The 22,837-nt window shown below is 49.6% G+C and overlaps 1 protein-coding gene across 1 annotated transcript in view; it reads right to left on the bottom strand.

Annotated features, from left to right (window-relative positions):
* The window catches only part of atg2a (autophagy related 2A), a 158,954-nt gene that overhangs the window by 100,421 nt on the left and 35,696 nt on the right, over positions 1–22,837 (bottom strand). The window contains exons 5-9 of the mRNA XM_085975696.1: positions 18,814–19,000; positions 15,396–15,575; positions 14,688–14,784; positions 2,763–2,924; positions 1,841–1,992 (exon numbers count right to left, since the gene is read on the bottom strand). Of these exons, the coding sequence (XP_085831822.1) occupies positions 1,841–1,992; positions 2,763–2,924; positions 14,688–14,784; positions 15,396–15,575; positions 18,814–19,000 (778 nt within the window). The remainder of the gene's footprint in view (positions 1–1,840; positions 1,993–2,762; positions 2,925–14,687; positions 14,785–15,395; positions 15,576–18,813; positions 19,001–22,837) is intronic.

Genomic DNA, 22,837 nt, shown 5'->3' with positions numbered 1-22,837 from the left:
ATGATGACAGGCAAACTTCTCTTTTACGACTCAGCGATCGGATATCCACCCCCCCCTCGCACAGTTCTTGACACCAAACGTAATGTTTAGTAACTGTGGATCGGCGGAAAAGGGCAAGAAGTGTCTTTCTATAAACGTCAAGGTGAAGACTGGACCGTGCCAAAATTACTTTGGTTAGACCACACTTGGGAGTACCGTGCACAGTTCTGGTCGCCATACTATAAAAAGGGTATAGAGGCAGTGGAGAAGGTGCAAAAAGATTTACACGGGCGATACCAGAACTGAGAGGTTATAACTATCAGAGAAGACTGAACAGGCTGGGGCTCTTTTCTCTAGAAAGGAGAAGGCTGAGGGGTGACCTGATCGAGGTCTTCAAAATTATGAAGGGGTTCGATAGGGTAGACGTAGAGAAGATGTTTCCACTGATGGGGGAGACCAGAACTAGGGGCCATCAATATAAGATAGTCACTAATAAATCCAATCGGGAATTCAGGAGAAACTTCTTTACCCAGAGAGTGGTGAGAATGTGGAACTCGCTACCACAGGGAGTGGTTGAGGCGAATAGCGGAGATGCATTTAAGGGGAAACCGGATAAACACGAGGGAGAAAGGAATAGAAGGTTATGATGATAGAGGTGAGATGAAGAGGGGTGGGAGGAGGCTGGTGTGGAGCATAAACACCGGCATGGACCAGTTGGGCCGAATGGCCTGTTTACTGTGCTTTAAACTCTATGTACTCTTCTCGCCAAGTCCCGTTCACCCATCACCCCCTGTGCTCGCTGACCTACATTGGCTCCCGGTCAGGCAACGCCTCGATTTTAAAATTCTCATCCTTGTGTCCAAATCCCTGTCTCTGCAACCTCCTCCAGCCCTACAGCCCGCCGCGATCTCTGCGTTCCTCCAATTCTGGCCTCTGGCACATTTTAATCGCTCCATCACTGGGGGCGGTGCTTTCAGCCATAAATTCTGAAATTCCCTCCCTAAACCCCTCCGCCCCTCTCGCCTCCCGAGAGACGCTCCGTAAAACCCACCTCCTGTCACCAAGCTTTTGTAAGAAGTCACACAACACCGGATTATAGTCCAACAGCTTTATTTGAAATCACAAGCTTTCGGAGCGCTGCTCCTTCGTCAGGTGAAGTGGAGAGACGCATAAAGACACAGCTTATATAGTCAGAGAATAATGCCAGATGATTACAGGTAATCTTTCTAACTGCCATTTATCACACCTCGACAGAGAGATAATCACAGCAATCAAAGGAGTGAATGGTGTCCAAACAGGTCAGCCAGGAAAACATTACATCAAAGAACAATGAGGTGGGGTCACAAGGGGTCAAATGTTGCAGATGCTGCTGTCTGTATGAAAAACAAAAAACAGACAGCATCTGCAACATTTGACCCCTTGTGACCCCACCTCATTGTTCTTTGATGTAATGTTTTCCTGACTAACGTGTTTGGACACCATTCACACCTTTGATTGCTGTGATTATCTCTCTGCCGAGGTGTGATAAATGGCAGTTAGAAAGATTACGTGTAATCATCTGACATTATTCTCTGACTATATAAGCTGTGTCTTTATGCGTCTCTCCACTTCAACTGACGAAGGAGCAGCGCTCCGAAAGCTTGTGATTTCAAATAAAACTGTTGGACTATAACCTGGTGTTGTGTGACTTCTTACATTTGTCCACCCCAGTTCAACACCGGCATCTCCACACCAAGCTTTTGGTCACCTGTCCTAATGTCTCCTTACGTGGCTCGGTGTCAAACGCTCCTGCGAAGCGCCCGGGGACGCTTTACTACGTCAAGGGGGCGCTGTATAAATGTAAACCGTTATTGCTACTTACGCCTGCGCCCAGCGAGGGGGGCTGGAGAGGGCAGCTGCTGTAGTCGCTGTGCATCGAGCTTTCGAGGTCCACGTCCGACAGCTCGCTCACTGACTGCACCGAGGCCACGCTGCTGGTCATCGGGGCCATGGAGAAGAACATATCCGGGGGCACTGGCAACGGCAACAGAGGAACATTTACGACACGAGGCTATACGGCAGGCTCGCCCGGCTCCTTACGCGCCCCCCCCCCCATCCCACCTCCTCCATGGTGGGCGCGGGACTGTCCGGATCAAAAGGTTCCAGATTCCGCCCTCCGTCCAGTGTAGCACGTCAGCAACTCGGGAGCCACGATTGGTTACAGTGGGACTGGGGGCAGGGAGGGCAATAAGCTTTCAAAATTCCAGCTTCAGATTATCCGGGAATTCTGGGTGCTGGGGGGGGGAAGAACAGGACTGGGCTTGACTGTGACGCACGGCGTGGTCGAACAGCCGCCGACACTCGTAGTGGAAAACCAGCTCACTCCTGACCGTGCAGGAGCCGTCATCGAGGTTCAGGGGGCGGATAGCACGGCCCTGAAGACCAGATTCAAGCGCTGGGCTCCAGAATGGCAGGGACTGCAACTTCCTCCTCGCCCAGCCACGTCTCAGGGCAGCCGACCCCACCCATCCTCTCCGCAGCCCAGCCACTCTGATCCCGGCAAAGCCACCGCGTTCTCGCCACCCCCCCTCCCCTCGAGGAGGCACCTCACGTCCCCTCGGGGAGCTCAATTGGCGTCAGTAGGGGGAGTTGGCGTGGCTGCATGTTCAGATTAGGATTGCGGGGATGGGTGGGGCGGGGGGGGGGGGGCGCCGGGGCTGCTTCCAATCCCTGTCCTGTTCGTCCATTTCAGCTAGTAAAAGCTGGCAGGCCCAAACGGCACCGACACCGAGCGGACTCCTTACCCCCGTTCTCGGCGCCTACAAAGGAGTCCAGCTCTTCGGCCTTGGGGTGGCCCAAGCTCTGGCCCGAGTGAAGCTGCTTGTTGAGGTCCTGCTCGATCAGTTTGAAGTCCTCGGGATCCAGCGGCCGGCTCTTGCTCAGCTTTTCCTTCAGTCCGTTCACTTCTGCGGGGTGGTGGGGGGGGAGATGGGGGAAGGAATAAAAAAAAAAATCACACGCGGTTACACAATCCGTCCGCGGCCATAGAAAAACACCACCGCGCTTCCCCGGCCGGCAAACACATCGGGCGGTGGGACACCCAGCCAGAACACCAGGCCAAGGAGGTGGAAGGGTTCGATCCCCCAGTCAGTGCCGAGTTAGCTCGCCTCGGCTGACAGTGTGCAGCCATGGCTCAGCGAGTATCTCTCTCCCCCACCTCCGAGTCAGGAGGTCGTGGGTTCTAGTCCCACTCCAGAGGCTTGAGCACAAAATCCGGGCGGACACTCCCAGTGCAGTACTGAGTGAGCGCTGCACTGTCGGAAGGGCGGTACTGAGGGAGCGCCGCACTGTCGGAGGGGCGGTACTGAGGGAGCGCCGCACTGTCGGAGGGGCGGTACTGAGGGAGCGCCGCACTGTCGGAGGGGCGGTACTGAGGGAGCGCCGCACTGTCGGAGGGGCGGTACTGAGGGAGCGCCGCACTGTCGGAGGGGCGGTACTGAGGGAGCGCCGCACTGTCGGAGGGGCGGTACTGAGGGAGCGCCGCACTGTCGGAGGGGCGGTACTGAGGGAGCGCCGCACTGTCGGAGGGGCGGTACTGAGGGAGCGCCGCACTGTCGGAGGGGCGGTACTGAGGGAGCGCCGCACTGTCGGAGGGGCGGTACTGAGGGAGCGCCGCACTGTCGGAGGGGCGGTACTGAGGGAGCGCCGCACTGTCGGAGGGGCGGTACTGAGGGAGAGCCGCACTGTCGGAGGGGCGGTACTGAGGGAGCGCCGCACTGTCGGAGGGGCAGTACTGAGGGAGCGCCGCACTGTCGGAGGGGCAGTACTGAGGGAACGCCGCACTGTCGGAGGGGCAGTACTGAGGGAGCGCCGCACTGTCGGAGGGCAGTACTGAGGGAGCGCCGCACTGTCGGAGGGGCGGTACTGAGGGAGCGCCGCACTGTCGGAGGGGCGGTACTGAGGGAGCGCCGGTACTGAGGGAGCGCCGCACTGTCGGAGGGGCGGTACTGAGGGAGCACCGCACTGTCGGAGGGGCGGTACTGAGGGAGCGCCGCACTGTCGGAGGGGCGGTACTGAGGGAGCGCCGCACTGTCGGAGGTGCCGACTGCCTGTTCAGATGGGGGAAAAAGATCCCGTGGCCACTATTGGAAGAAGAGCAGGGGGGAGTTCTCCCCGGTGTCCTGGGGCCAATATTTAACCCTCAACCAACATCAGTAAAACAGATGATCTGGTCATTATCACATTGCTGTTTGTGGGAGCTTGCTGTGCGCAAATTGGTTACCGAGGGGCAAAGAAATCCCAGGATACAGCGACACAGAGGGAGAGAGAGAGAGAAACGGGGAATGAATGCATGAAAGGCAGTTACAGAGAGAGAGAGGGAGAGATAGAATGAGGGAGAAAGAGAGAAGGAGCACGCAGGAGACAGACAGAGTGACAGAGATAGATGGAAGAAATGCACGGAAGCGGGAGGTAGTGAGAGGGAAACAGATTATGAGAGACAGAGGGAAGAGGGAGGTGCAAGTTGGGAAAGATGCAGAGTTCGATATTGTGGGAGAGAGGGAAGGATTGCTCGGGAGCAAGAGCATGAGAGGGAATCAGCATAGGAGAGACAGGTGGAGAGAGAGAGAGCAAAAGAGGGCAAAGGAGAGAGGAAAGGAGAGCTAGGGAGAGAGCGGGAAAGTGCATTGGAGAGAGTGATAGAGAGGGAGAGGTAATACAGCACGGGTGAGCGATAGAGAGAGCAAGGGTGACAGAAGATGCAGAGGAGAGCGAGAGTGAGGGAGCGAAAGACGACATCGTGCTTCACTAATCTACTGGAATTTTTTGAGGATGTAACTGCTGGAATAGATAAGGGAGAACCAGTGGATGTGGTGTATTTGGACTTTCAGAAGGCTTTCGATAAGGTCCCGCATAAGAGATTAGCGTGTAAAGTTAAGGCACATGGGATTGGGGGCAAGGTACTGACTTGGATAGAGAACTAGTTGGCAGACATGCTAGTCAGAGTAGAAATAGAAGGATATTTCAGATGAATACATGGCTAGAGGAATGGTGCAACGGGGAGGGATTCAAGTTCCTGGGACATTGGAACCGGTTCTGGGGGAGGTGGGACCAGTTCAAACCTGACGGTTTGCACCTGGGCAGGGCTGGAACCAATGTCCTAGGGGGAGTGTTTGCTAGTGCTCTGGGGGAGGGTTTAAACTAAAATGGCAGGGGGTTGGGAACCTGAGCAGGGGGGACAGAGGAAAGGGAAACCAGGATAAAAGCAAAAGATAGGAAGGAGAAAAACAACAGTGGCAGTCAGAGAAATCAACAGTTTAAATCAAACGTGGCCACAGTAAATAATAATTCTAATAGGTCTAAGAGCGTTAAAAAAACAAGCCTGAAGGCTTTGTGTCTTAATGCGAGGAGCATTCGTAATAAGGTGGATGAATTGGCTGCGCAAATAGAGGTAAACGAATATGATTTGGTTGGGATTATGGAAACGTGGCTCAAGGATGGCCATGGCTGGGAACTCAACATCCAGGGGTATTCGATGTTCAGGAAAGATAGGCAAAAAGGAAAGGGAGGTGGGGTAGCATTACTGGTTAAAGAAGGGATTAACACAATTGTAAGGAAGGATATTAGCTCTGATGATGTGGAATCTGTATGGGTAGAATTGAGAAATACTAAGGGGCAGAAAACATTAGTGGGAGTGGTATATAGACCTCCAAACAGTAAGGCGGAGGTTGGGGATGGCATTAAAAGGGAAATTAAAGAAGCGTGCAATAAGGGCACAGCAGTCATCATGGGTGACTTTAATCTACATATAGATTGGGCTAACCAAATTAGTAACAATACTGCGGAGGAGGAATTCCTGGAGTGTTTACGGGATGGTTTCCTGGAACCAACCAGAGATCAGGCCATCTTAGACTGGGTATTATGTAACAAGAAAGGATTAATTAGCAATCTTGTTGTACGAGGCCCCCTTGGGTCGGAGCGATCATAATATGATCGAATTCTTCATTAAGATGGAGAATGAAGTAGTTGACTCAGAGACTAGGGTCTCAATTTAAATAAAAGAAACTACGATGGTCTGAGGAGCGAGTTGGGTAGGATTGATTGGGGAATGGCACTCAAAGGGTTGACGGTGGATAGGCAATGGCAAACATTCAAAGACCAAATGGATGAACTACAGAATTTGTTCATCCCAGTTTGGCATAAAAATAAAACAAAAAAGGTGACTCAACCGTGGCTAACAAGGGAAATTAGGGATAGCATAAGATCCAAGGAGAGGACATATAAATTGGCCAGAAAAAGCAATAATCCTGAGGATTGGGAGCAGTTTAGGATTCAACAAAGGAGGACGAAGGGATTAATTAAGAAGGGGAAAATAGAATATGAGAGTAAGCTTGCAGGGAACATAAAAACTGACTGTAAAAGCTTTTATAGATATGTGAAGAGAAAAAGATTGAAGTCAAGCGTAGGTCCCTTGCAGTCAGAATCAGGGGAATTTATATTGGGAAACAAAGAAATGGCAGACCAACTAAATTCATACTTTGGTTCTGTCTTCACAAAGGAGGACACAAATAACCTCCCAGAGATGTCGGGGAACATAGGGTCTGATGAAAGGGTGGAACTGAAAGAAATCAGTATTTGTAGGGAAATGGTGTTAGGAAAATTGATGGGACTGAAGGCCGATAAATCCCCAGGGCCTGATAATCTACATCCTAGGGTACTTAAGGAAGTGGCCCTAGAAATAGTAGACGCACTGCTGGTCATCTTCCAGAACTCGATAGACTCTGGAACAGTACCCATGGATTGGAGGGTGGCTAATGTTACCCCTCTATTCAAAAAAGGTGGTAGAGAAAAAGCAGGGAATTATAGACCGGTAAGCCTGACATCGGTAGTGGGGAAAATGCTAGAGTCCATTATAAAAGATGTAATAGCAGAGCACTTGGAAAACAGTGACAGGATCGGACAAAGTCAACATGGATTTACAAAAGGTAAATCGTGCTTGACTAATCCACTGGAATTTTTTGAGGATGTAACTGGTAAAATAGATAAGGGAGAACCAGTGGATGTGGTATATTTGGACTTTCAGAAGGCTTTCGATAAGGTCCCACATAAGAGGTTAGCGTGCAAAATTTAGGCACATGGGATTGGGGGCAAGGTATTGACTTGGATAGAGAACTGGTTGGCGGATAGAAAGCAAAGAGTTGGAATAAACGGGTCGTTTTCCGAGTGGCAGGCAGTGACTAGTGGGGTACCGCAAGGATCGGTCCTAGGACCCCAGCTGTTCACAATATATATTAATGATCTGGACGAGGGAATTGGATGTAATATCTCCAAATTTGCAGACGACACAAAGCTGGGTGGGAGGGTAAGCTGTGAGGAGGATGTCGTGAAACTCCAGTATGATTTGGACAGGTTGGGTGATTGGGCAGAAACATGGCAAATGCACTATAATGTGGATAAATGTGAGGTTATCCACTTTGGCGGCAAAAACAGGAAGGCAGACTATTATTTGAATGGCAATAGATTGGGAGAAGGGGAAGTGCAAAGAGACCTGGGTGTTCTTGTGCACCAGTCGCTGAAGGTAAGCATGCAGGTGCAGCAGGCGGTTAAGAAGGCAAATGGTATGTTGGCCTTCGTAGCAAGAGGGTTCGAGTACAGGAACAAGGATGTCTTGCTGCAGTTGTACAGGGCCTTGGTGAGACCGCACCTTGAGTATTGTGTGCAGTTTTGGTCGCCTTATCTGAGGAAGGGCATTCTTGCCATGGAGGGAGTGCAGCGAAGATTCACCAGGCTGATACCTGGGATGGCAGGAATGACATATGAGGAGAGATTGTGTCGATTGGGCTTATACTCACTGGAGTTTAGAAGATTGAGAGGGGATCTCATCGAAACCTATAAAATTCTGTCAGGCCTGGACAGACTAGATGCAGGAAGGATGTTTCCGATGGCAGGAACTAAGTGTCACAAAACATATTTGAAAGTTCTCTATCTGAATGCACGTAGCATTCGTAACAAAATAGACGAGTTAATGGCACAAATAACTACATATGGGTATGATCTTGTGGCCATTACAGAAACATGGTTGCAGGGTGACAATGCCTGGGAATTAAACATACCAGGTTATTTAACGATCAGGAAGGACAGGCAGGAAGGAAGGGGAGGTGGGGTGGCTATGCTAATAAAGGAAGGAATCACTGTAATACAGAGAAATGATATTGGGTCAAAAGATCAGGATAATGAAACAGTTTGGGTGGAGGTAAGGAATAAAAAGGGGAAAAAACACTAGTGGGCGTAGTCTATAGGCCTCCGAACAGTTGCAACTCTGTTGGACGGAGTATCAATCAGGAAATAGTTGAGGCTTGTAATAAGGGAACATCTATAATTATGGGGGATTTTAACTATCATATTAATTGGACAAATCAAATTGGGCAGGGCTGCCTTGAGGATGAGTTCATTGAGTGTATTCGGGATGGGTTTCTTGAGCAGTATGTAAGTGAACCGACCAGGGGGCAAGCAACCTTAGATCTGGTCCTGTGTAACGAGACAGGATTAATTAAAAATGTCCTAGTAAAGGATCCCCTTGGAATGAGTGACCATAACATGGTTGAATTCCATATTCAATTAGAGGGTGAGAGGGTTGGATCTCAAACAAGCATGCTAAGCTTGAATAAAGGAGACTATGAAGGTATGAGAGCGGAATTGAGTAGAGTGGATTGGGAAAATAGATTAAAGGGTAAGACGATACATGATCAGTGGTGTACATTTAAGGAGTTATTTTACAACTTCCAAAAAATATATATTCCACTGAGAAGAAAAGGGTATAAAAGAAAAGACAGCCATCCGTGGCTAAGTAAAGAAATTAAGGATAGTATTCAACTAAAAACAAGGGCATATAAGGTAGCCAAATCTAGTGGGAGGATAGAGGATTGGGAAAACTTTAAAAGACAGCAAAAAATAACAAAAAGATTGATTAAGAAAGGGAAGATAGATTATGAAAGTAAATTAGCAAAAAATATAAAAACAGATAGTAAGAGTTTTTATAGTTATATAAAAAGAAAAAGGGTGGCTAAAGTAAATGTTGGTCCCTTAGAGGATGAGACCGGGGCCTAGAAATTCAGTCGCGTTTGCGCCCACTTATTGGCTAAAGAGTGGTTTGCGCCGGAAGTTTTTTAGCGCCCGAAATTCAGTTGGTCCCTAACATCGGCGTTAGCCGGTAGCGCTGCGCCGGCACCGATGACGTCATCGGTGTGCGCAGCACCCCGGTTCCAATGCGATTCCGTGCTGACCGCCAAATTCAGTTGCGGCCGCCTTGCCCGTGGTGGCCGCAAACAGCGTTTGAAAAACGGTGCCTTGCAGCTCCGAGAGGCCGGCGCATAAAGGTGGACGGGCGGTCGGCCGCTTTCCCGGCGGCCGCCTGGCCGCACCTCCCTCCCCGGACTCCTGCACCACCCCCCCGCGGCATTGGTGTCTGACTCCCGCGAGCCCGGCACTTCTCCGTGGTGCCGGGCTCATTTGCCGGGGGAATCCAGCGGCGATCTCACGGCTGCAGGCAGCTCCTCCTTAAGAGAAGGAGGAGGCCTGCAGTACCCCAGCCTGCCGCACCGCATCGGGTGCCGCAGCGGCAGCTGGACGCCTGCAATTGACTTTCATCGCCCCAAGCGAGGCGGCCAAACCCTGCAATAGCGCCCGCCTCCGTCTTGGGGCGCCGCAACTGAATTTCAGGCGGGCGCTACGGGAATCCGGGCGAGCGCTAAATTTCGGGCGCTAAAGACCTGGCGGGGCCTTACTGAATTTCTAGGCCTGGGAAATTAATGGTGGGAAATATGGAGATGACAAAAACACTGAATGAATATTTTGTATCAGTCTTTACAGTAGAGGACACTAAGAATATCCCAACACTGGACAAACAGGGGGCTATAGGGGGGAGGAGCTAAACACGATCAAAATCACTAAGGAAGTGGTACTCGGTAAAATAATGGGACTCAAGGCGGATAAATCACCTGGACCTGATGGCTTACATCCTAGGGTCTTGAGGGAAGTGGCGGTAGGGATTGTGGATGCATTGGTAATAATTTTCCAAAACTCCCTGGACTCAGCAAAGGTCCCGGCAGACTGGAAAACTGCTAATGTAACACCCTTATTTAAAAAGGGCAGTAGACAGAAGGCTGGAAACTATAGACCGGTTAGCCTAACATCTGTGGTAGGTAAAATATTGGAGTCCATTATTAAGGAGACAGTAACAGGACATTTGGATAATCATAATTTAATAGGACAAAGTCAGCATGGTTTTATGAAAGGGAAGTCATGTTTGACAAATTTGCTGGAGTTCTTTGAGGAAGTAACATATAGGGTGGATAAAGGGGAACCAGTGGACGTAGTGTATTTAGACTTCCAAAAGGCATTTGACAAGGTGCCACACAAAAGATTATTGCTTAAGATAAAAAATCACGGGATTGGGGGTAATATTCTGGCATGGATAGAGGATTGGCTATCTAACAGAAGGCAGAGAGTTGGGATAAATGGTATATTCTCGGACTGGCAATCAGTAACTAGTGGTGTTCCACAGGGGTCAGTGCTGGGTCCCCAACTCTTTACAATCTATATTAACGATTTGGAGGAGGGGACCGAGTGTAACATATCAAAGTTTGCAGATGATACTAAGATGGGAGGGAAAGTAGTGAGTGAGGAGGACATAAAAAACCTGCAAGGGGACATAGACAGGCTAAGTAAGTGGGCAGAGATTTGGCAGATGGAATACAATACTGGAAAGTGTGAGGTTATGCACTTTGGCAGGAAAAATCGTAGAGCAAGTTATTATCTTAATGGCAAGAAACTGGAAAGTACTGAAGTACAAAGGGATCTGGGGGTCCTGGTGCACGAAACTCAAAAGGTTAGTATGCAGGTGCAGCAAGTGATTAAGAAGGCCAATGGAATGTTGGCTTTCATTGCTAGGGGGATAGAATATAAAAATGGGGAGGTATTGCTCCAGTTGTACAAGGTATTGGTGAGACCGCACCTGGAATACTGCACAGTTTTGGTGTCCATACTTAAGAAGACATACTTGCTCTCGAGTCAGTACAAAGAAGGTTCACTTGGTTAATCCCGGGGATGAGGGGATGGACATATGAGGAGAGGTTGAGTAGATTGGGACTCTACTCATTGGAGTTCAGAAGAATGAGAGGCGATCTTATTGAAACATATAAGATTGTGAAGGGGTTGGATCGGGTGGATGCGGGGAGGATGTTCCCGATGATGGGTGAAACTAGAACTAGGGGGCATAGTCTTAGAATAAGGGGCTGCTCTTTCAAAACAGAGATGAGGAGGAACTACTTCACTCAGGGTGGTAGGTCCATGGAATATGCTGCCCCAAAAAGCTGTAGAAGCTACATCATTACATAAATTTAAAACAGAAATAGACAGTTTCCTAGAAGTAAAGGGAATTAAGGGTTACGGGGAGCGGGCAGGAATTTGGACATGAGTCTAGGTTCGGATCGGACATGGCCCTGTGGGTAGCGGAGCGGGCCCAGGGGCTGTGTAGCCTGATCCTGCTCCTATTTCGTGTGTCTAATTCTGTTAGATTCAGGAGATGGTTCTGTGATAGTAGATTGGCGGTTAGGATCAGATCAGCCATGATTTTATTGAATGGCGGAGCAGGCTCGAGGGGCCGATTGGCCTACTCCTGCTCCTATTTCTTATGTTCTTATGTTCTTAACCAGGGGTCATAGTCTAAGGATAAGGGGTAAGCCATTTAGGGCTGAAATGAGGAGGAATTTCTTCACCCAGAGAGTGGTGAACCTGTGGACTAGCCCCAGATCCCTTAATTCCCAAAAATCTATCGATCTCTGTCTTGAATATACTGAACGACTGAGCCTCCACAGCCCTCTGGGGTAGAGAATTCCAAAGATTCACCACCCTCTGAGTGAAGAAATTTCTCCTCGTCTCAGTCCTAAATGGCCGACCCCTTATTCTGAGACTGTGACCACTGATTCTAGACTCCCCAGCCAGGGGGAAACATCCTCCCTGCATCTACCCTATCAAGCACTCTAAGAATTGTATACGTTTCCATGAAATCACCTCTTATTCTTCTAAACTCTGAGGAATATAGACCTAGTCTATTCAATCTCTCCGCATAGGGCAATCCCCCCATCCCAGGAACCAGTCTGGTGAACCTTCGCTGCACTCCCTCTATGGCAAGTATGTCTTTCCTTAGATAAGGAGACCAAAACTGTACACAGTACTCCAGGTGTGGCCTCACCAATGGCCTGTATAATTGGAGTAAGACTTCTTTACTCTTAAAGTCTAATCCCTTTGTAACAAAAGCTAACATACCATTTGCTTTCCTAACTGCTTGCTGTACCTGCATGTTAACTTTCTGTGATTCATGTACAAATGCAAGTCTTTCTTTCTGCCTGCATTGGTTACGCCACAACTGGACTATTGCATCCAGTTCTGGTCACCACACTTTAGGAAGGATGTGAAGGCCCTTGAGAGGGTGCAGAGGAGATTTACCAGAATGGTTCCGGGGATGGGGGATCTTAGCTACAAGGACAGGTTGGAGAAGCTGGATTTGTTTTCATTAGAGCAAAGGAGGTTGAGGGGTGATTTGATAGAGGTGTACAAGATTATGACGGGTTTGGATGGGCTAGACTGGGGAAAGGCTGTTCCCAGTAGTTGAGGATACAAGGACTAGGGGACACAGATTTAAGGTTTTGGGCAAGAGATACAGGGGGGATGTGAGGAAAACTTTATTGCGCAGCGACCTGGAACTCACTGCCGACGGAAGTGGTGGAAGCGGAGGCACTCAGTGTTTTCAAGGGGAGACTGGATAGGCACTTGAGGGAAATAAACTTGCAGGGCTACGGGGATAGAGCGGGGGGAATGGGACTGGCTGGATTGCTCTACACTGGACCAGGGAGAAATAAACAATCAGCTAGTGTTCCACTGCAGATTGCCACCCCCCTGCTGTAAAGTGCACGTGTGTGGACACCGAGAATTGGGCTCAGATTCCACGCCTGCCACAGTTAAACAACCCGTCAACACTTGGTATGGCAAGGGGTTGTGGAGAGAAGGGTAGTGGCAGAGGGCGAGAAATCGAAGGGAATAAAGACTAAGCCTTTGGGAAGTTGTGGGCCAGGAGGTGGTTAAGAGACAAGGAGCAGTGCGTAGGCGCGTGAGAGCTGGCGCGGGGAGAAAACTGAACTGTTGCCCCCCAGCACCACCTCATGTACGCCCAGAGTCGCTTCACCGCACCAAGGGCTTCGGGGCTTGGCGTCACCAAACCTGCCTCTCTGGTTTATACCGGCGGGATGCGAGGGGGCGCAGAACCGATAGGGCACCCGAGAGGGGGATCAGCAAAACCTGCTTTGGACAACACGCAAGAGTGGAGCACTGGGTTAGACGCCAGCCTTTCCCCTGGACTCAAACCCATCCAGTCTCCCTGGCTGAGCATCCTCCCGGTCAGCTAGCTGTACCTGTGCGTGAAAGGAGTTGGGCAGTTCCTGCTCGGCATGGGATCCAGGGCACTACAGTGCCAATTCCACTCAAAGACACCGCATAATACTACGGCAGCAAGCTGAGGAGCTGTCAATGTAGAGAAACTTTCAATAACGATAATTAGCTTCTTCCACCTAGAAGGACAAGGGCAGCAGGTGCATGGGAACAGGACCACCTCCAAGTCACACACCATCCTGACTTGGAAATATATCGGCCATTCCTTCATCGTCGCTGGGTTTTAAATCCTGGAACTCCCTCCCTAACAGCACTGTGGGAGTACCTTCACCACACAGACTGCAGCGGTTCAAGGCGGCGGCTCACCACCACCTTCTCAAGGGGCGACGAGAGGCGGGGCAATAAATGCTGGGCCTGGGCAGCGACGCCCACATCCCATAAATGAATTTTTTAAAACTGCACATGCTCCAGATGGCAGACATCCTGGGAATAGGTGCATGAAAATTTACACGGACTTTTCTTTGACTGTCGGGTACCGCCCCCAGATTCTGCCATTTTCCCAGCAGTCCCACCTCCATACCCATCTCCCCAGGGCTGGCAAAATCGCGCCCTATGACTCAGATACTCTCCTACTTCTTGTACAATAGTTTTTGATCACGTGAAATAGAATTACAGACTGACCTTGGAGAAAATCCCTTGTCCCTTAAAGAATATAGGGCTAGAAATTTGACACATTTGCGCCTCTTGTAAGCGCCCCCTGGGCGCGGCACCACTAACGACTCCCGTCATCACGTGCGCAGCGCCCCGCTTTCGCCATGCCTGCGCCCCTTGAATCTGCACTGGGCAATGACAGCGACCGATTCAGGGGGCGAGAACCGAGTGGCAGGAGGTGCCCGGGGCGCTAACTAAAGGGGAGGTGGCAGGTGGGGATAATAAAATCGGCCGACTTACTTGTTGTGGCCCGTTGAATCTTTGAACGCGGGGTCTGTGCCGCGATCTGGCAGCCCGGCACTCCTCGAGTGCCAGGCTGCTGGTATGGCACCCCAGCTGGCAGTGGCTTTCCCCAGAGTCAAGGCTCTCAGACCCCGGTGCTCTGAATGGGCCCGCTCGGGGATACTTCTGGCAACCTGGCAACGAGGAGGCACCCCGACACCTAGCGGGCGGCGCCTGGGCAGAAATACTTTCACAGACTGACAGTTTTCCATCGAGAAACTTGCGTGTACTTCTGGCGTTCCTTTTAACGATGATGGGAAAATGCTGCAGCCCTGCTCGCGCAAGAAGCTCACCTGCGAGATTAAGAGTGCTGAGTAAATCTACCAGGTTGGAGATCTGTTGCGGGTTCAGGAACAGGTGCAGCGACCCCATCTTCCCATCCAATTCCAACTGTGAGGGAAAAACACAGCAGTCAGCACAGGTTAAACAAAAAAACAGATCGCTGCTCCGAGGCGAGGGGAAAGATCAACTGGGCTTCCTGCTCCTGATCCCCATCTCGCTATTTTTGTGAGGGAAGGGGATTAAGGGTTCCGGAACCAGGGCGGGTAGATGGAGTTAAGATACAGATCAGCCGTGATCTAATTGAATGGCGGAACAGGCCCGAGGGGGCTGAATGGCCTCCTCCTGTTTCTTCTTTCTGATTGCCGACTTTCGGACGAGACGTTAAACCGAGGCCTCGTCTGCTCTCTCAGGTGGACGTAAAAGATCCCACGGCCACTATTGGAAGAAGAGCGGGGGGAGTTCTCCCCAGTGTCCTGGGGCCAATATTTATCCCTCAATCAACATCACTAAAAACAGATGGTCATCATCTCATTGCTGTTTGTGGGAGATTGCTGTGCGCAAATTGGCTGCCGCGTTTCCTACATTACAACAGTGACCACACTTCAAAAAGTACTTCATTGGGCTGTAAAGCGCTTTGAACGGTAGAAATAGGAGCAGGAGCAGGCCATTCGGCCCTTCATCCTGAGGTCGTTAAAGGTGCCACCTCCTGCCCCGCTAACCTTAGGCCCGGGTAGAGCGGCGTTTTGCTTGAGTTTCACGGTCATCTCCATGCACCCTGTACAACTGCCGATCTGCACGGGTTGCGAAGGCGGCAACGAAGGGCTTCCCTCAGCAGTCCGGCTGCTTGCTTCAGGAAAAAAACTCGATTCTCCGGTGGTGGAGGCAGACGATTCCATTTTCTGTGGAGAAACGATTGATGCATTTTTTTTAAAAAAGACACTGCTTAAAGAAAAACGCTTCTGGGAAACACGGAATTAATCTCGTCCACAGAAACTACCTCACGAGCAATGTTCCCACTAAGCGGTGCGGAGGGGGGGGGGGGGGGAAAAGGTCCCCCACAGACCGCTCACGGCTTTTCCATTGTAAACTGTAATGAAATCTGTTTGTCTTGCCTGTATTCGTTCTTGCCTGTATTCGTTTTGCACTCATGTATATTACCCTCCCCCACACGGTGTATAGTTTCACTTCCTCTTTCCTGACTAACCTGGAAGGTTCCAGGTCTTGGCTCTTGGCTCCGCCCCTGACTTCTCTTACTTAAAGATCCCAGGATCTGCATGACTCATTCCTGCGAGCCAGTCGGCGTGTTGAGATGTTAGCTCTGATCTTAGTGATTAAAAGCCAACTTGTTAAAGTCTATAACTTCTGGTTTTGTGGTTATTGAAGGCACATCATAAACACCATGCACGCGTGGAACTTTAAAGGGGCAGCGCACTAAAAGAAACAGGCCGTGCAGAACATTGCTCACGAGAATTAGCTCATTCATTCAAGGGCAAGTTTGCCACATAAACCCAGAGCATTGCATCGGGAGCCATCATAAAACCTCATGGTGTCTCAATCTCCCTTCGGTGTGCCGTCACGCCTTCTCAGCTTGGCTCAGTCGGTATCACTCTCTCGCCTCCCGAGTCGCTTTTATACTGAATGCCAAGACATTGGTTTGGCCCCAGCGGTTTCCCTCTGCCCATTACAACCAGGTGGGGCATCCTTGCGTCTACATAAGAACATAAGTAGTAGGAGCAGGAGTAGGCCATTCGGCCCCTCGGGCCTGCTCCACCATTCAATAGGATCATGGCTGATCCGAACCTAGACTCACGTCCACTTCCCTGCCCGCTCCCCGTAACCCCTAATTCCCTTATCAGCTAGGAAACTGTCTATCTCCATTTTAAATTTATTTAATGTCGCAGCTTCCACAGCTCTCTGAGGTAGCAAATTCCATAGATTTACTACCCTCTGAGTGAAGAAGTTTCTCCTCATCTCAGTTTTGAAAGGGCAGCCCCTTATTCTAAGATTGTGCCCCCTAGTTCTAGTCTCACCCATCAGTGGAAACATCCTCCCCGCATCCACCCGATCAAGCCCCCTCACAATCTTATATGTTTCGAGAAGATCGCCTCTCATTCTTCTGAATTCCAATGAGTAGAGGCCCAACCTACTCAACCTTTCCTCATAAGTCAACCCCCTCATCTCCGGAATCAACCGAGTGAACCTTCTCTGAACTGCCTCGAGAGCAAGTATATCTTTTCTTAAATATGGAAACCAAAACTGTACGCAGTATTCCAGGTGTGGCCTCACCAGTACCCTGTATAACTGCAGCAAGACTTCCCTGCTTTTATACTCCATCCCCCTTGCAATAAAAGCCAAGATTCCATTGGCCTTCCTGATCACCTGCTGCACCTGCATACTAACCTTCTGTGTTTCATGCACCAGGACCCCCAGATCCCTTTGTACTGTAGCACTTTGCAGTTCTCTCCATTTAGATAATAACTTGCTCTTTGATTTTTTCTGCCAAAGTGCATAACCTCACTTTCCAACATTATATTCCATCTGCCAAATTTCTGCCCACTCACTTAGCCTGTCTATGTCCTTTTGCAGTTTTTTTATGTCCTCCTCACTCACTGCTTTCCCTCCCATCTTTGTATCGTCGGCAAACTTGGATATGTTGCACTCGGTCCCTTTCTCCAAATCGTTAATATAGATTGTAAAGAGTTGGGGTCCCAGCACTGACCCCTGCGGAACACCACTAGTCACAGATTGCCAACCCGAGAATGAACCATTTATCCCAACTCTCTGTTTTCTGTTAGATAGCCAATCTTCCACCCATGCCAGTATATTACCCCCAATCCCGTGATTTTTTATCTTGTGCAGTAATCTTTTGTGTGGCACCTTGTCAAATGCCTTTTGGAAGTCCAAATACACCACATCCACTGGTTCTCCTTTATCTACCCTGTTTGTTATGTCCTCAAAGAATTCGAGCAAATTTGTCAAACATGACTTCCCCTTCATAAAACCATGCTGACACTGTCCGATTAAATTATGCTTATCCAAATGCCCTGTTACTGCTTCCTTAATAATGGACTCCAACATTTTACCAACCACAGATGTTAGGCTAACTGGTCTATAGTTTCCAGCCTTTTGTCTACTTCCCTTTTTAAATAAGGGCGTTACATTAGCAGTTTTCCAATCTGCTGGGACCTTACCTGAATCCAGGGAGTTCTGGAAAATTACCACTAATGCATCCGCAATCCCCACCGCCACTTCTCTCAAGACCCTAGAATCTAAGCCATCAGGTCCAGGGGATTTATCCGTCTTTAGTCCCATTATCTTACCGAGTACCACCTCCTTAGTGATTTTAATCGTGTTTAGCTCCTCCCCCCCTATAGCCCCGTTTGTCCAGTGTTGGGATATTTTTAGCATCCTCTACTGTAAAGACTGATACAAAATATTTGTTCAGCGTCTTTGCCATCTCCATGTCCCCCACCACTAATTTCCCGGTCTCGTCCTCTAAGGGACCAACATTCACTTTAGCCACCCTTTTTCTTTTTATATAACTGTAGAAACTCTTGCTATCTGTTTTTATATTTTTTGCTAGTTTACTTTCATAATCTATCTTCCCTTTCTTAATTAATCTTTTAGTTATTCTTTGCTGGCTTTTAAATGCTTCCCAATCTTCTATCCTCCCACTAGATTTGGCTACTTTATATGCCCTTGTTTTCAGTCGGATACTATCCTTTATTACTTTACTTAGCCACGGATGGCTGTCTTTTCTTTTACGCCCCTTTTTCCTCACTGGAATATATTTTTCTTGAAAGTTGTGAAATATCTCCTTGAATGTACACCACTGCTCATGTACCGTCTTACACGTTAATCTATTTTCCCAGTCCACTTTAGTCAACTCTGCTCTCATACCTTCATAGTCTCCTTTATTTAAGCTTAGTACGCTGGTTTGAGATCCAACTCTCTCACCCTCCAACTGAATTTGGAATTCAACCATGTTATGGTCACTCATTCCAAGGGGATCCTTTACTAGGGCATTTTTTATTAATCCTGTCTCATTACACAGGACCAGATCTAAGATTGCCTGCCCCCTGGTTGGTTCAGTAACATACTGCTCAAGGTCTGCAGGGGCTCGATTAAGATCCTTACCTGTGGTGCGGGCGGCGAGGCTGGGGGCTCCCTCCCCTGCTCGGGGAACTCCTCATAATGCAGGAGCACCCCGGAAAACTGCAGCACCTTGTGAACAAAGGCGGGGGGCTGGTGGATGTCGATGGGAATGGGGTCCCTCTTCGAGATGCTGCCCGAGTCCTTCACAGCTTCGTCGCAGTAATCCAACCTGTGGACACCGTCGCAGAAACAGAGACGCATTAGAGATGGCAGCGCGACGAGGAAGGAACAGCCTGGTCCACTGGTGGCTGGGTCTTCCCCTCCGCCACTGCGAGCAGCCGAGGAGGAGCGGACCGAGCCGGCAACCGGAGCAGAGGCCAGTAAATAAAGAGTGCAGTCGGAGAGGGGCCTGAACTCACTGTGAGCAGCCAAGCAGGAGCGGACCGAGCCGGCAACCGGAGCAGAGGCCAGTAAATAAAGAGCACGGTCGGAGAGGGGCCTGAACTCACTGCGACCAGCCGAGGAGGAGCGGATCGAGCCGGGAACCGGAGCAGAGGCCAGTAAATAAAGAGCGCGGTCAGAGAGGGGCCTGAACTCACTGCAACCAGCCGAGGAGGAGCGGATCGAGCCGGGAACCGGAGCAGAGGCCAGTAAATAAAGAGCGCGGTCAGAGAGGGGCCTGAACTCACTGCGAGCAGCCGAGGAGGACGGACGAGCCGGGAACCAGAGCAGAGGCCAGTAAATAAAGAGCGCGGTCAGAGAGGGGCCTGAACTCACTGCGATCAGCCGAGGAGGAGCGGACCGAGCCGGGAACCGGAGCAGAGAGGAAAAAAAATCCAGGAGTCCAAAAAATAAGGTGTGATGTCACAGGACAGCAGGTCGGTGATTCTTTAAAAACGTGCAACATCCCCACCGAGACCTGGGAATCCCTGGCCCAAGACCGCACAAAGTGGAGGAGAAGCATCCGGGAAGGCGCCGGACCCCTCGAGTCTCTTTGCCGGGAGCAAGCGGAAGCCAAGCGCAAACAGTGGAAGGAGCGCACGTCAACCTAAGCACCCGCCCCTTCAACCGCCGTCTGCCCCACCTGTGACAGAGACTGTAGGTCCCGCATCGGACTCATCAGCCACCTGAGAACTCATTTTTAATGTGGAAGCAAGTCACCCTCGATTTCGAGGGACTGCTTAAGAGAAGAGGAGGTTGGTGAGTATTCAGGTTTTTTTTTCTCTTTAACCTAGGACAGTGGTTTTAAACTAGGAGCAGGAAACTATAACATACTGTATTAAATTTATAGCTTAATAAGTTAAGCTAATTAATATAACTACAAATAATCGTTGATTAAAGACTTTAACTAATGAAAGAAATAAAATAAGTCTAGACTTATTTGGGAGGAGGCAGCGGACCTGGGCGAGACCAGAGTGGGAGCAGAGCGAGAGAGGCAGCAACTCAACAGAGGCAGAATCCGAAAGAGTGACGTCGCTACAAGGGAAGGAGCGGATTGGCGAGTAGCTGGTGAGTGTTTTTTGTTAAGTTTTAAGTCTATTTCTGCTGAGTTAGTTCTTAGTCTATTAAATAGAGACCTGGCAGGGCAGCTCAGTCCCGTGGAGTGCACATCCGGTGCCATGTGGGAAGTCCTGGACGCTTCGCATAGCCTGGACGACCACATGTGGAGGAAGTGTCGCCAGCTACAGCAACTCGAGCTCCGGGTTTCGGAGCTTGACAGGCGGCTGGAGTCACTGCGGTGCATCCGAAAGGCTGAGAGTTACGTGGATAGCACATTTCTAGAGGTGGTCACCCTGCAACTTAAGAGTGTGCAGGCACAGAGGGAATGGGTGACCGCCAGACAGGAGGACCAGGCAAGTAGTGCAGGAGTCCCCGGAGTTCATCGCGCTCTCCAACCAGTATTGTGTTCTGAGGACTGGTGAGGGCGATGGTTCTTCTGGGGAGTGCAGCCAGAGTCAAGTCCACGGCATCACGAGCGGCTCAACTGCACAGTGGGGGGGGAGGAAAAAGAGTGGAAGAGCAATAGTGGTAGGAGATTCGATAGTTAGGGGAGCAGACAGGCATTTCAGCGGCCATAGACATGACTCCAGGATGGTATGTTGCCTCCCTGGTGCCAGGGTCAAGGATGTCACCGAGTGGCTGCAGGACGCTGTCCATATCGGTACCAACGACATAGGCAGAAAGAGGGATGAGGTCCTGCAGGCAGAGTTTCGGGAGCTAGGAGAGAGATTAAAAAGATCAAATGTAGCAATCTCTGGATTACTCCCGGTGCCGCGTGCTAGTGAATACAAGAATAGGAGGACAGAACAGATGAATGCGTGGCTGCAGAGATGGTGCAGGAGGGAGGGCTTTAGATTCCTGAGGCATTGGGACTGTTTCTGGGGAAGGTGGGACCTGTACAAGCCGGACGGGTTACACCTCAACAGAGCCGGGACCAATATTCTCGCAGGGAGGTTTGTTAGTGCTGTTGGGGGGGGTTTAAACTAACTTGGCAGGGGGATGGGCACCAGCAAAAAGGAGTAGAAAAGAGAAATAGGGTGCATAAAAGAGTGAGTGTGTTGGATAGTACCAGAGAAGATAGTACTAGAGGCGGTAATAGTACCATATTAGATAGAAGCAGACTAAGAAAGACTACAAAAAATTCAAAAATGGGTTTAGAATGCATGTACGTAAATACACAAAGTGTGGTGAATAAGGTTGGTGAGCTACAAGCACAATTAGCCGTGTGACAATATGATGTTGTGGCAATAACGGAAACGTTGCTTAAAAGCAGTGAGGACTGGGCACTTAATATTCAAGGGTACAAGGTGTTCAGAAAAGATAGGGAAGAAAAAAGGAAGGTGGGGTGGCAGTGCTGATTAAGGAAGATATTGTAGTGTTGGAAAGGGAGGATGTTCTTGAGGGGACAAGGACAGAATCCATTTGGTTAGAGTTGAGGAGCAAAAAGGGTGCAATCACACTATTGGGGGTATTCTATAGGCCTCCAAATAGTGAGAGGGCGGTAGAGGAGCAAATCTGCAGGGAAATCGCAGAGATATGCAAGAGCATATTGGGGGATTTTAGTTACCCAAATATCGATTGGGATAATGCTAGGGTAAAGGGAAATGAGGGGGTGGAATTTCTGAAATGTGTTCAGGAGAATTTCCTTGACCAATATGTTCTTGGCCCAACTAGGAAGGAGGCATTGCTGGATCTGGTGCTGGGGAATGAGGTGGGCCAGGTCGACCAAGTGTCTGTGGGAGAACACTTGGGTACGAGTGATCATCGTATCATAAGATTTAGATCAGCAATGGAGAGGAGCAAGGAACAATCTAGAGTGGAACTTCTAAACTGGAATAGGGCTAACTTCAATGGGATGCGAAAGGATCTAGCCAGGGTAAAATGGAACCAAAGACTGACAGGAAAAACTGTAACGGAACAATGGGTGATCTTTAAGGAGGAGATGTTCCAAGTACAGGCTAGGTACATTCCAACAAGAGGGAAGGGTAAGGGAACCAAAGCAAGGGCTCCTTGGATGATGAGGGAGATAGAGAAGATGATGAAACAAAAAAATAGGGTGTATGATGCATGTCAGGTGAATTCTTCAAGGGAGAACCAGACCAAATACAATAAGTTGAAAGGGGATGTGAAGATGAAAATAAGATTGGCAAAGACAGAATATGAGAGTAGAATGGTGGTCAACATAAAAGGGAACCCAAAAATCTTCTATGTAACAGTAAGCGGGTAGTAAGAGGCGGGGTGGGGCCTATTAGAGACAAAGAAGGTGATATATGCTTAGAGGCGCGGGGCAAGGCTAGAAGCAATGGACGGGGTGAAAATTGATAGACAGGATGTACTAGAAAAGCTGGGTATGCTTAGAGTCCCCCAATACCTGTATCACCACTCTATAGCTCTTGCATATCTCTGCGAGTTCCCTGCAGATTTGCTCCTCTACCTCCCTCTCACTATTTGGAGGCCTATAGAATACCCCCAATAGTGTGACTGCACCCTTTTTGCTCCTCAACTCTAACCAAATCGATTCCGTCCTTGTCCCCTCAAGAACATCCTCCCTCTCCAACACTGCAAT

The sequence above is a fragment of the Somniosus microcephalus genome, unplaced genomic scaffold (assembly GCF_052327205.1).
Source record: "Somniosus microcephalus isolate GS21.2 unplaced genomic scaffold, FLI_Smic_1.0 unresolved_chr2, whole genome shotgun sequence".
Taxonomy (NCBI): Eukaryota; Metazoa; Chordata; class Chondrichthyes; order Squaliformes; family Somniosidae; genus Somniosus; species Somniosus microcephalus.
This window is presented reverse-complemented; position numbering and strand designations above follow the sequence as displayed.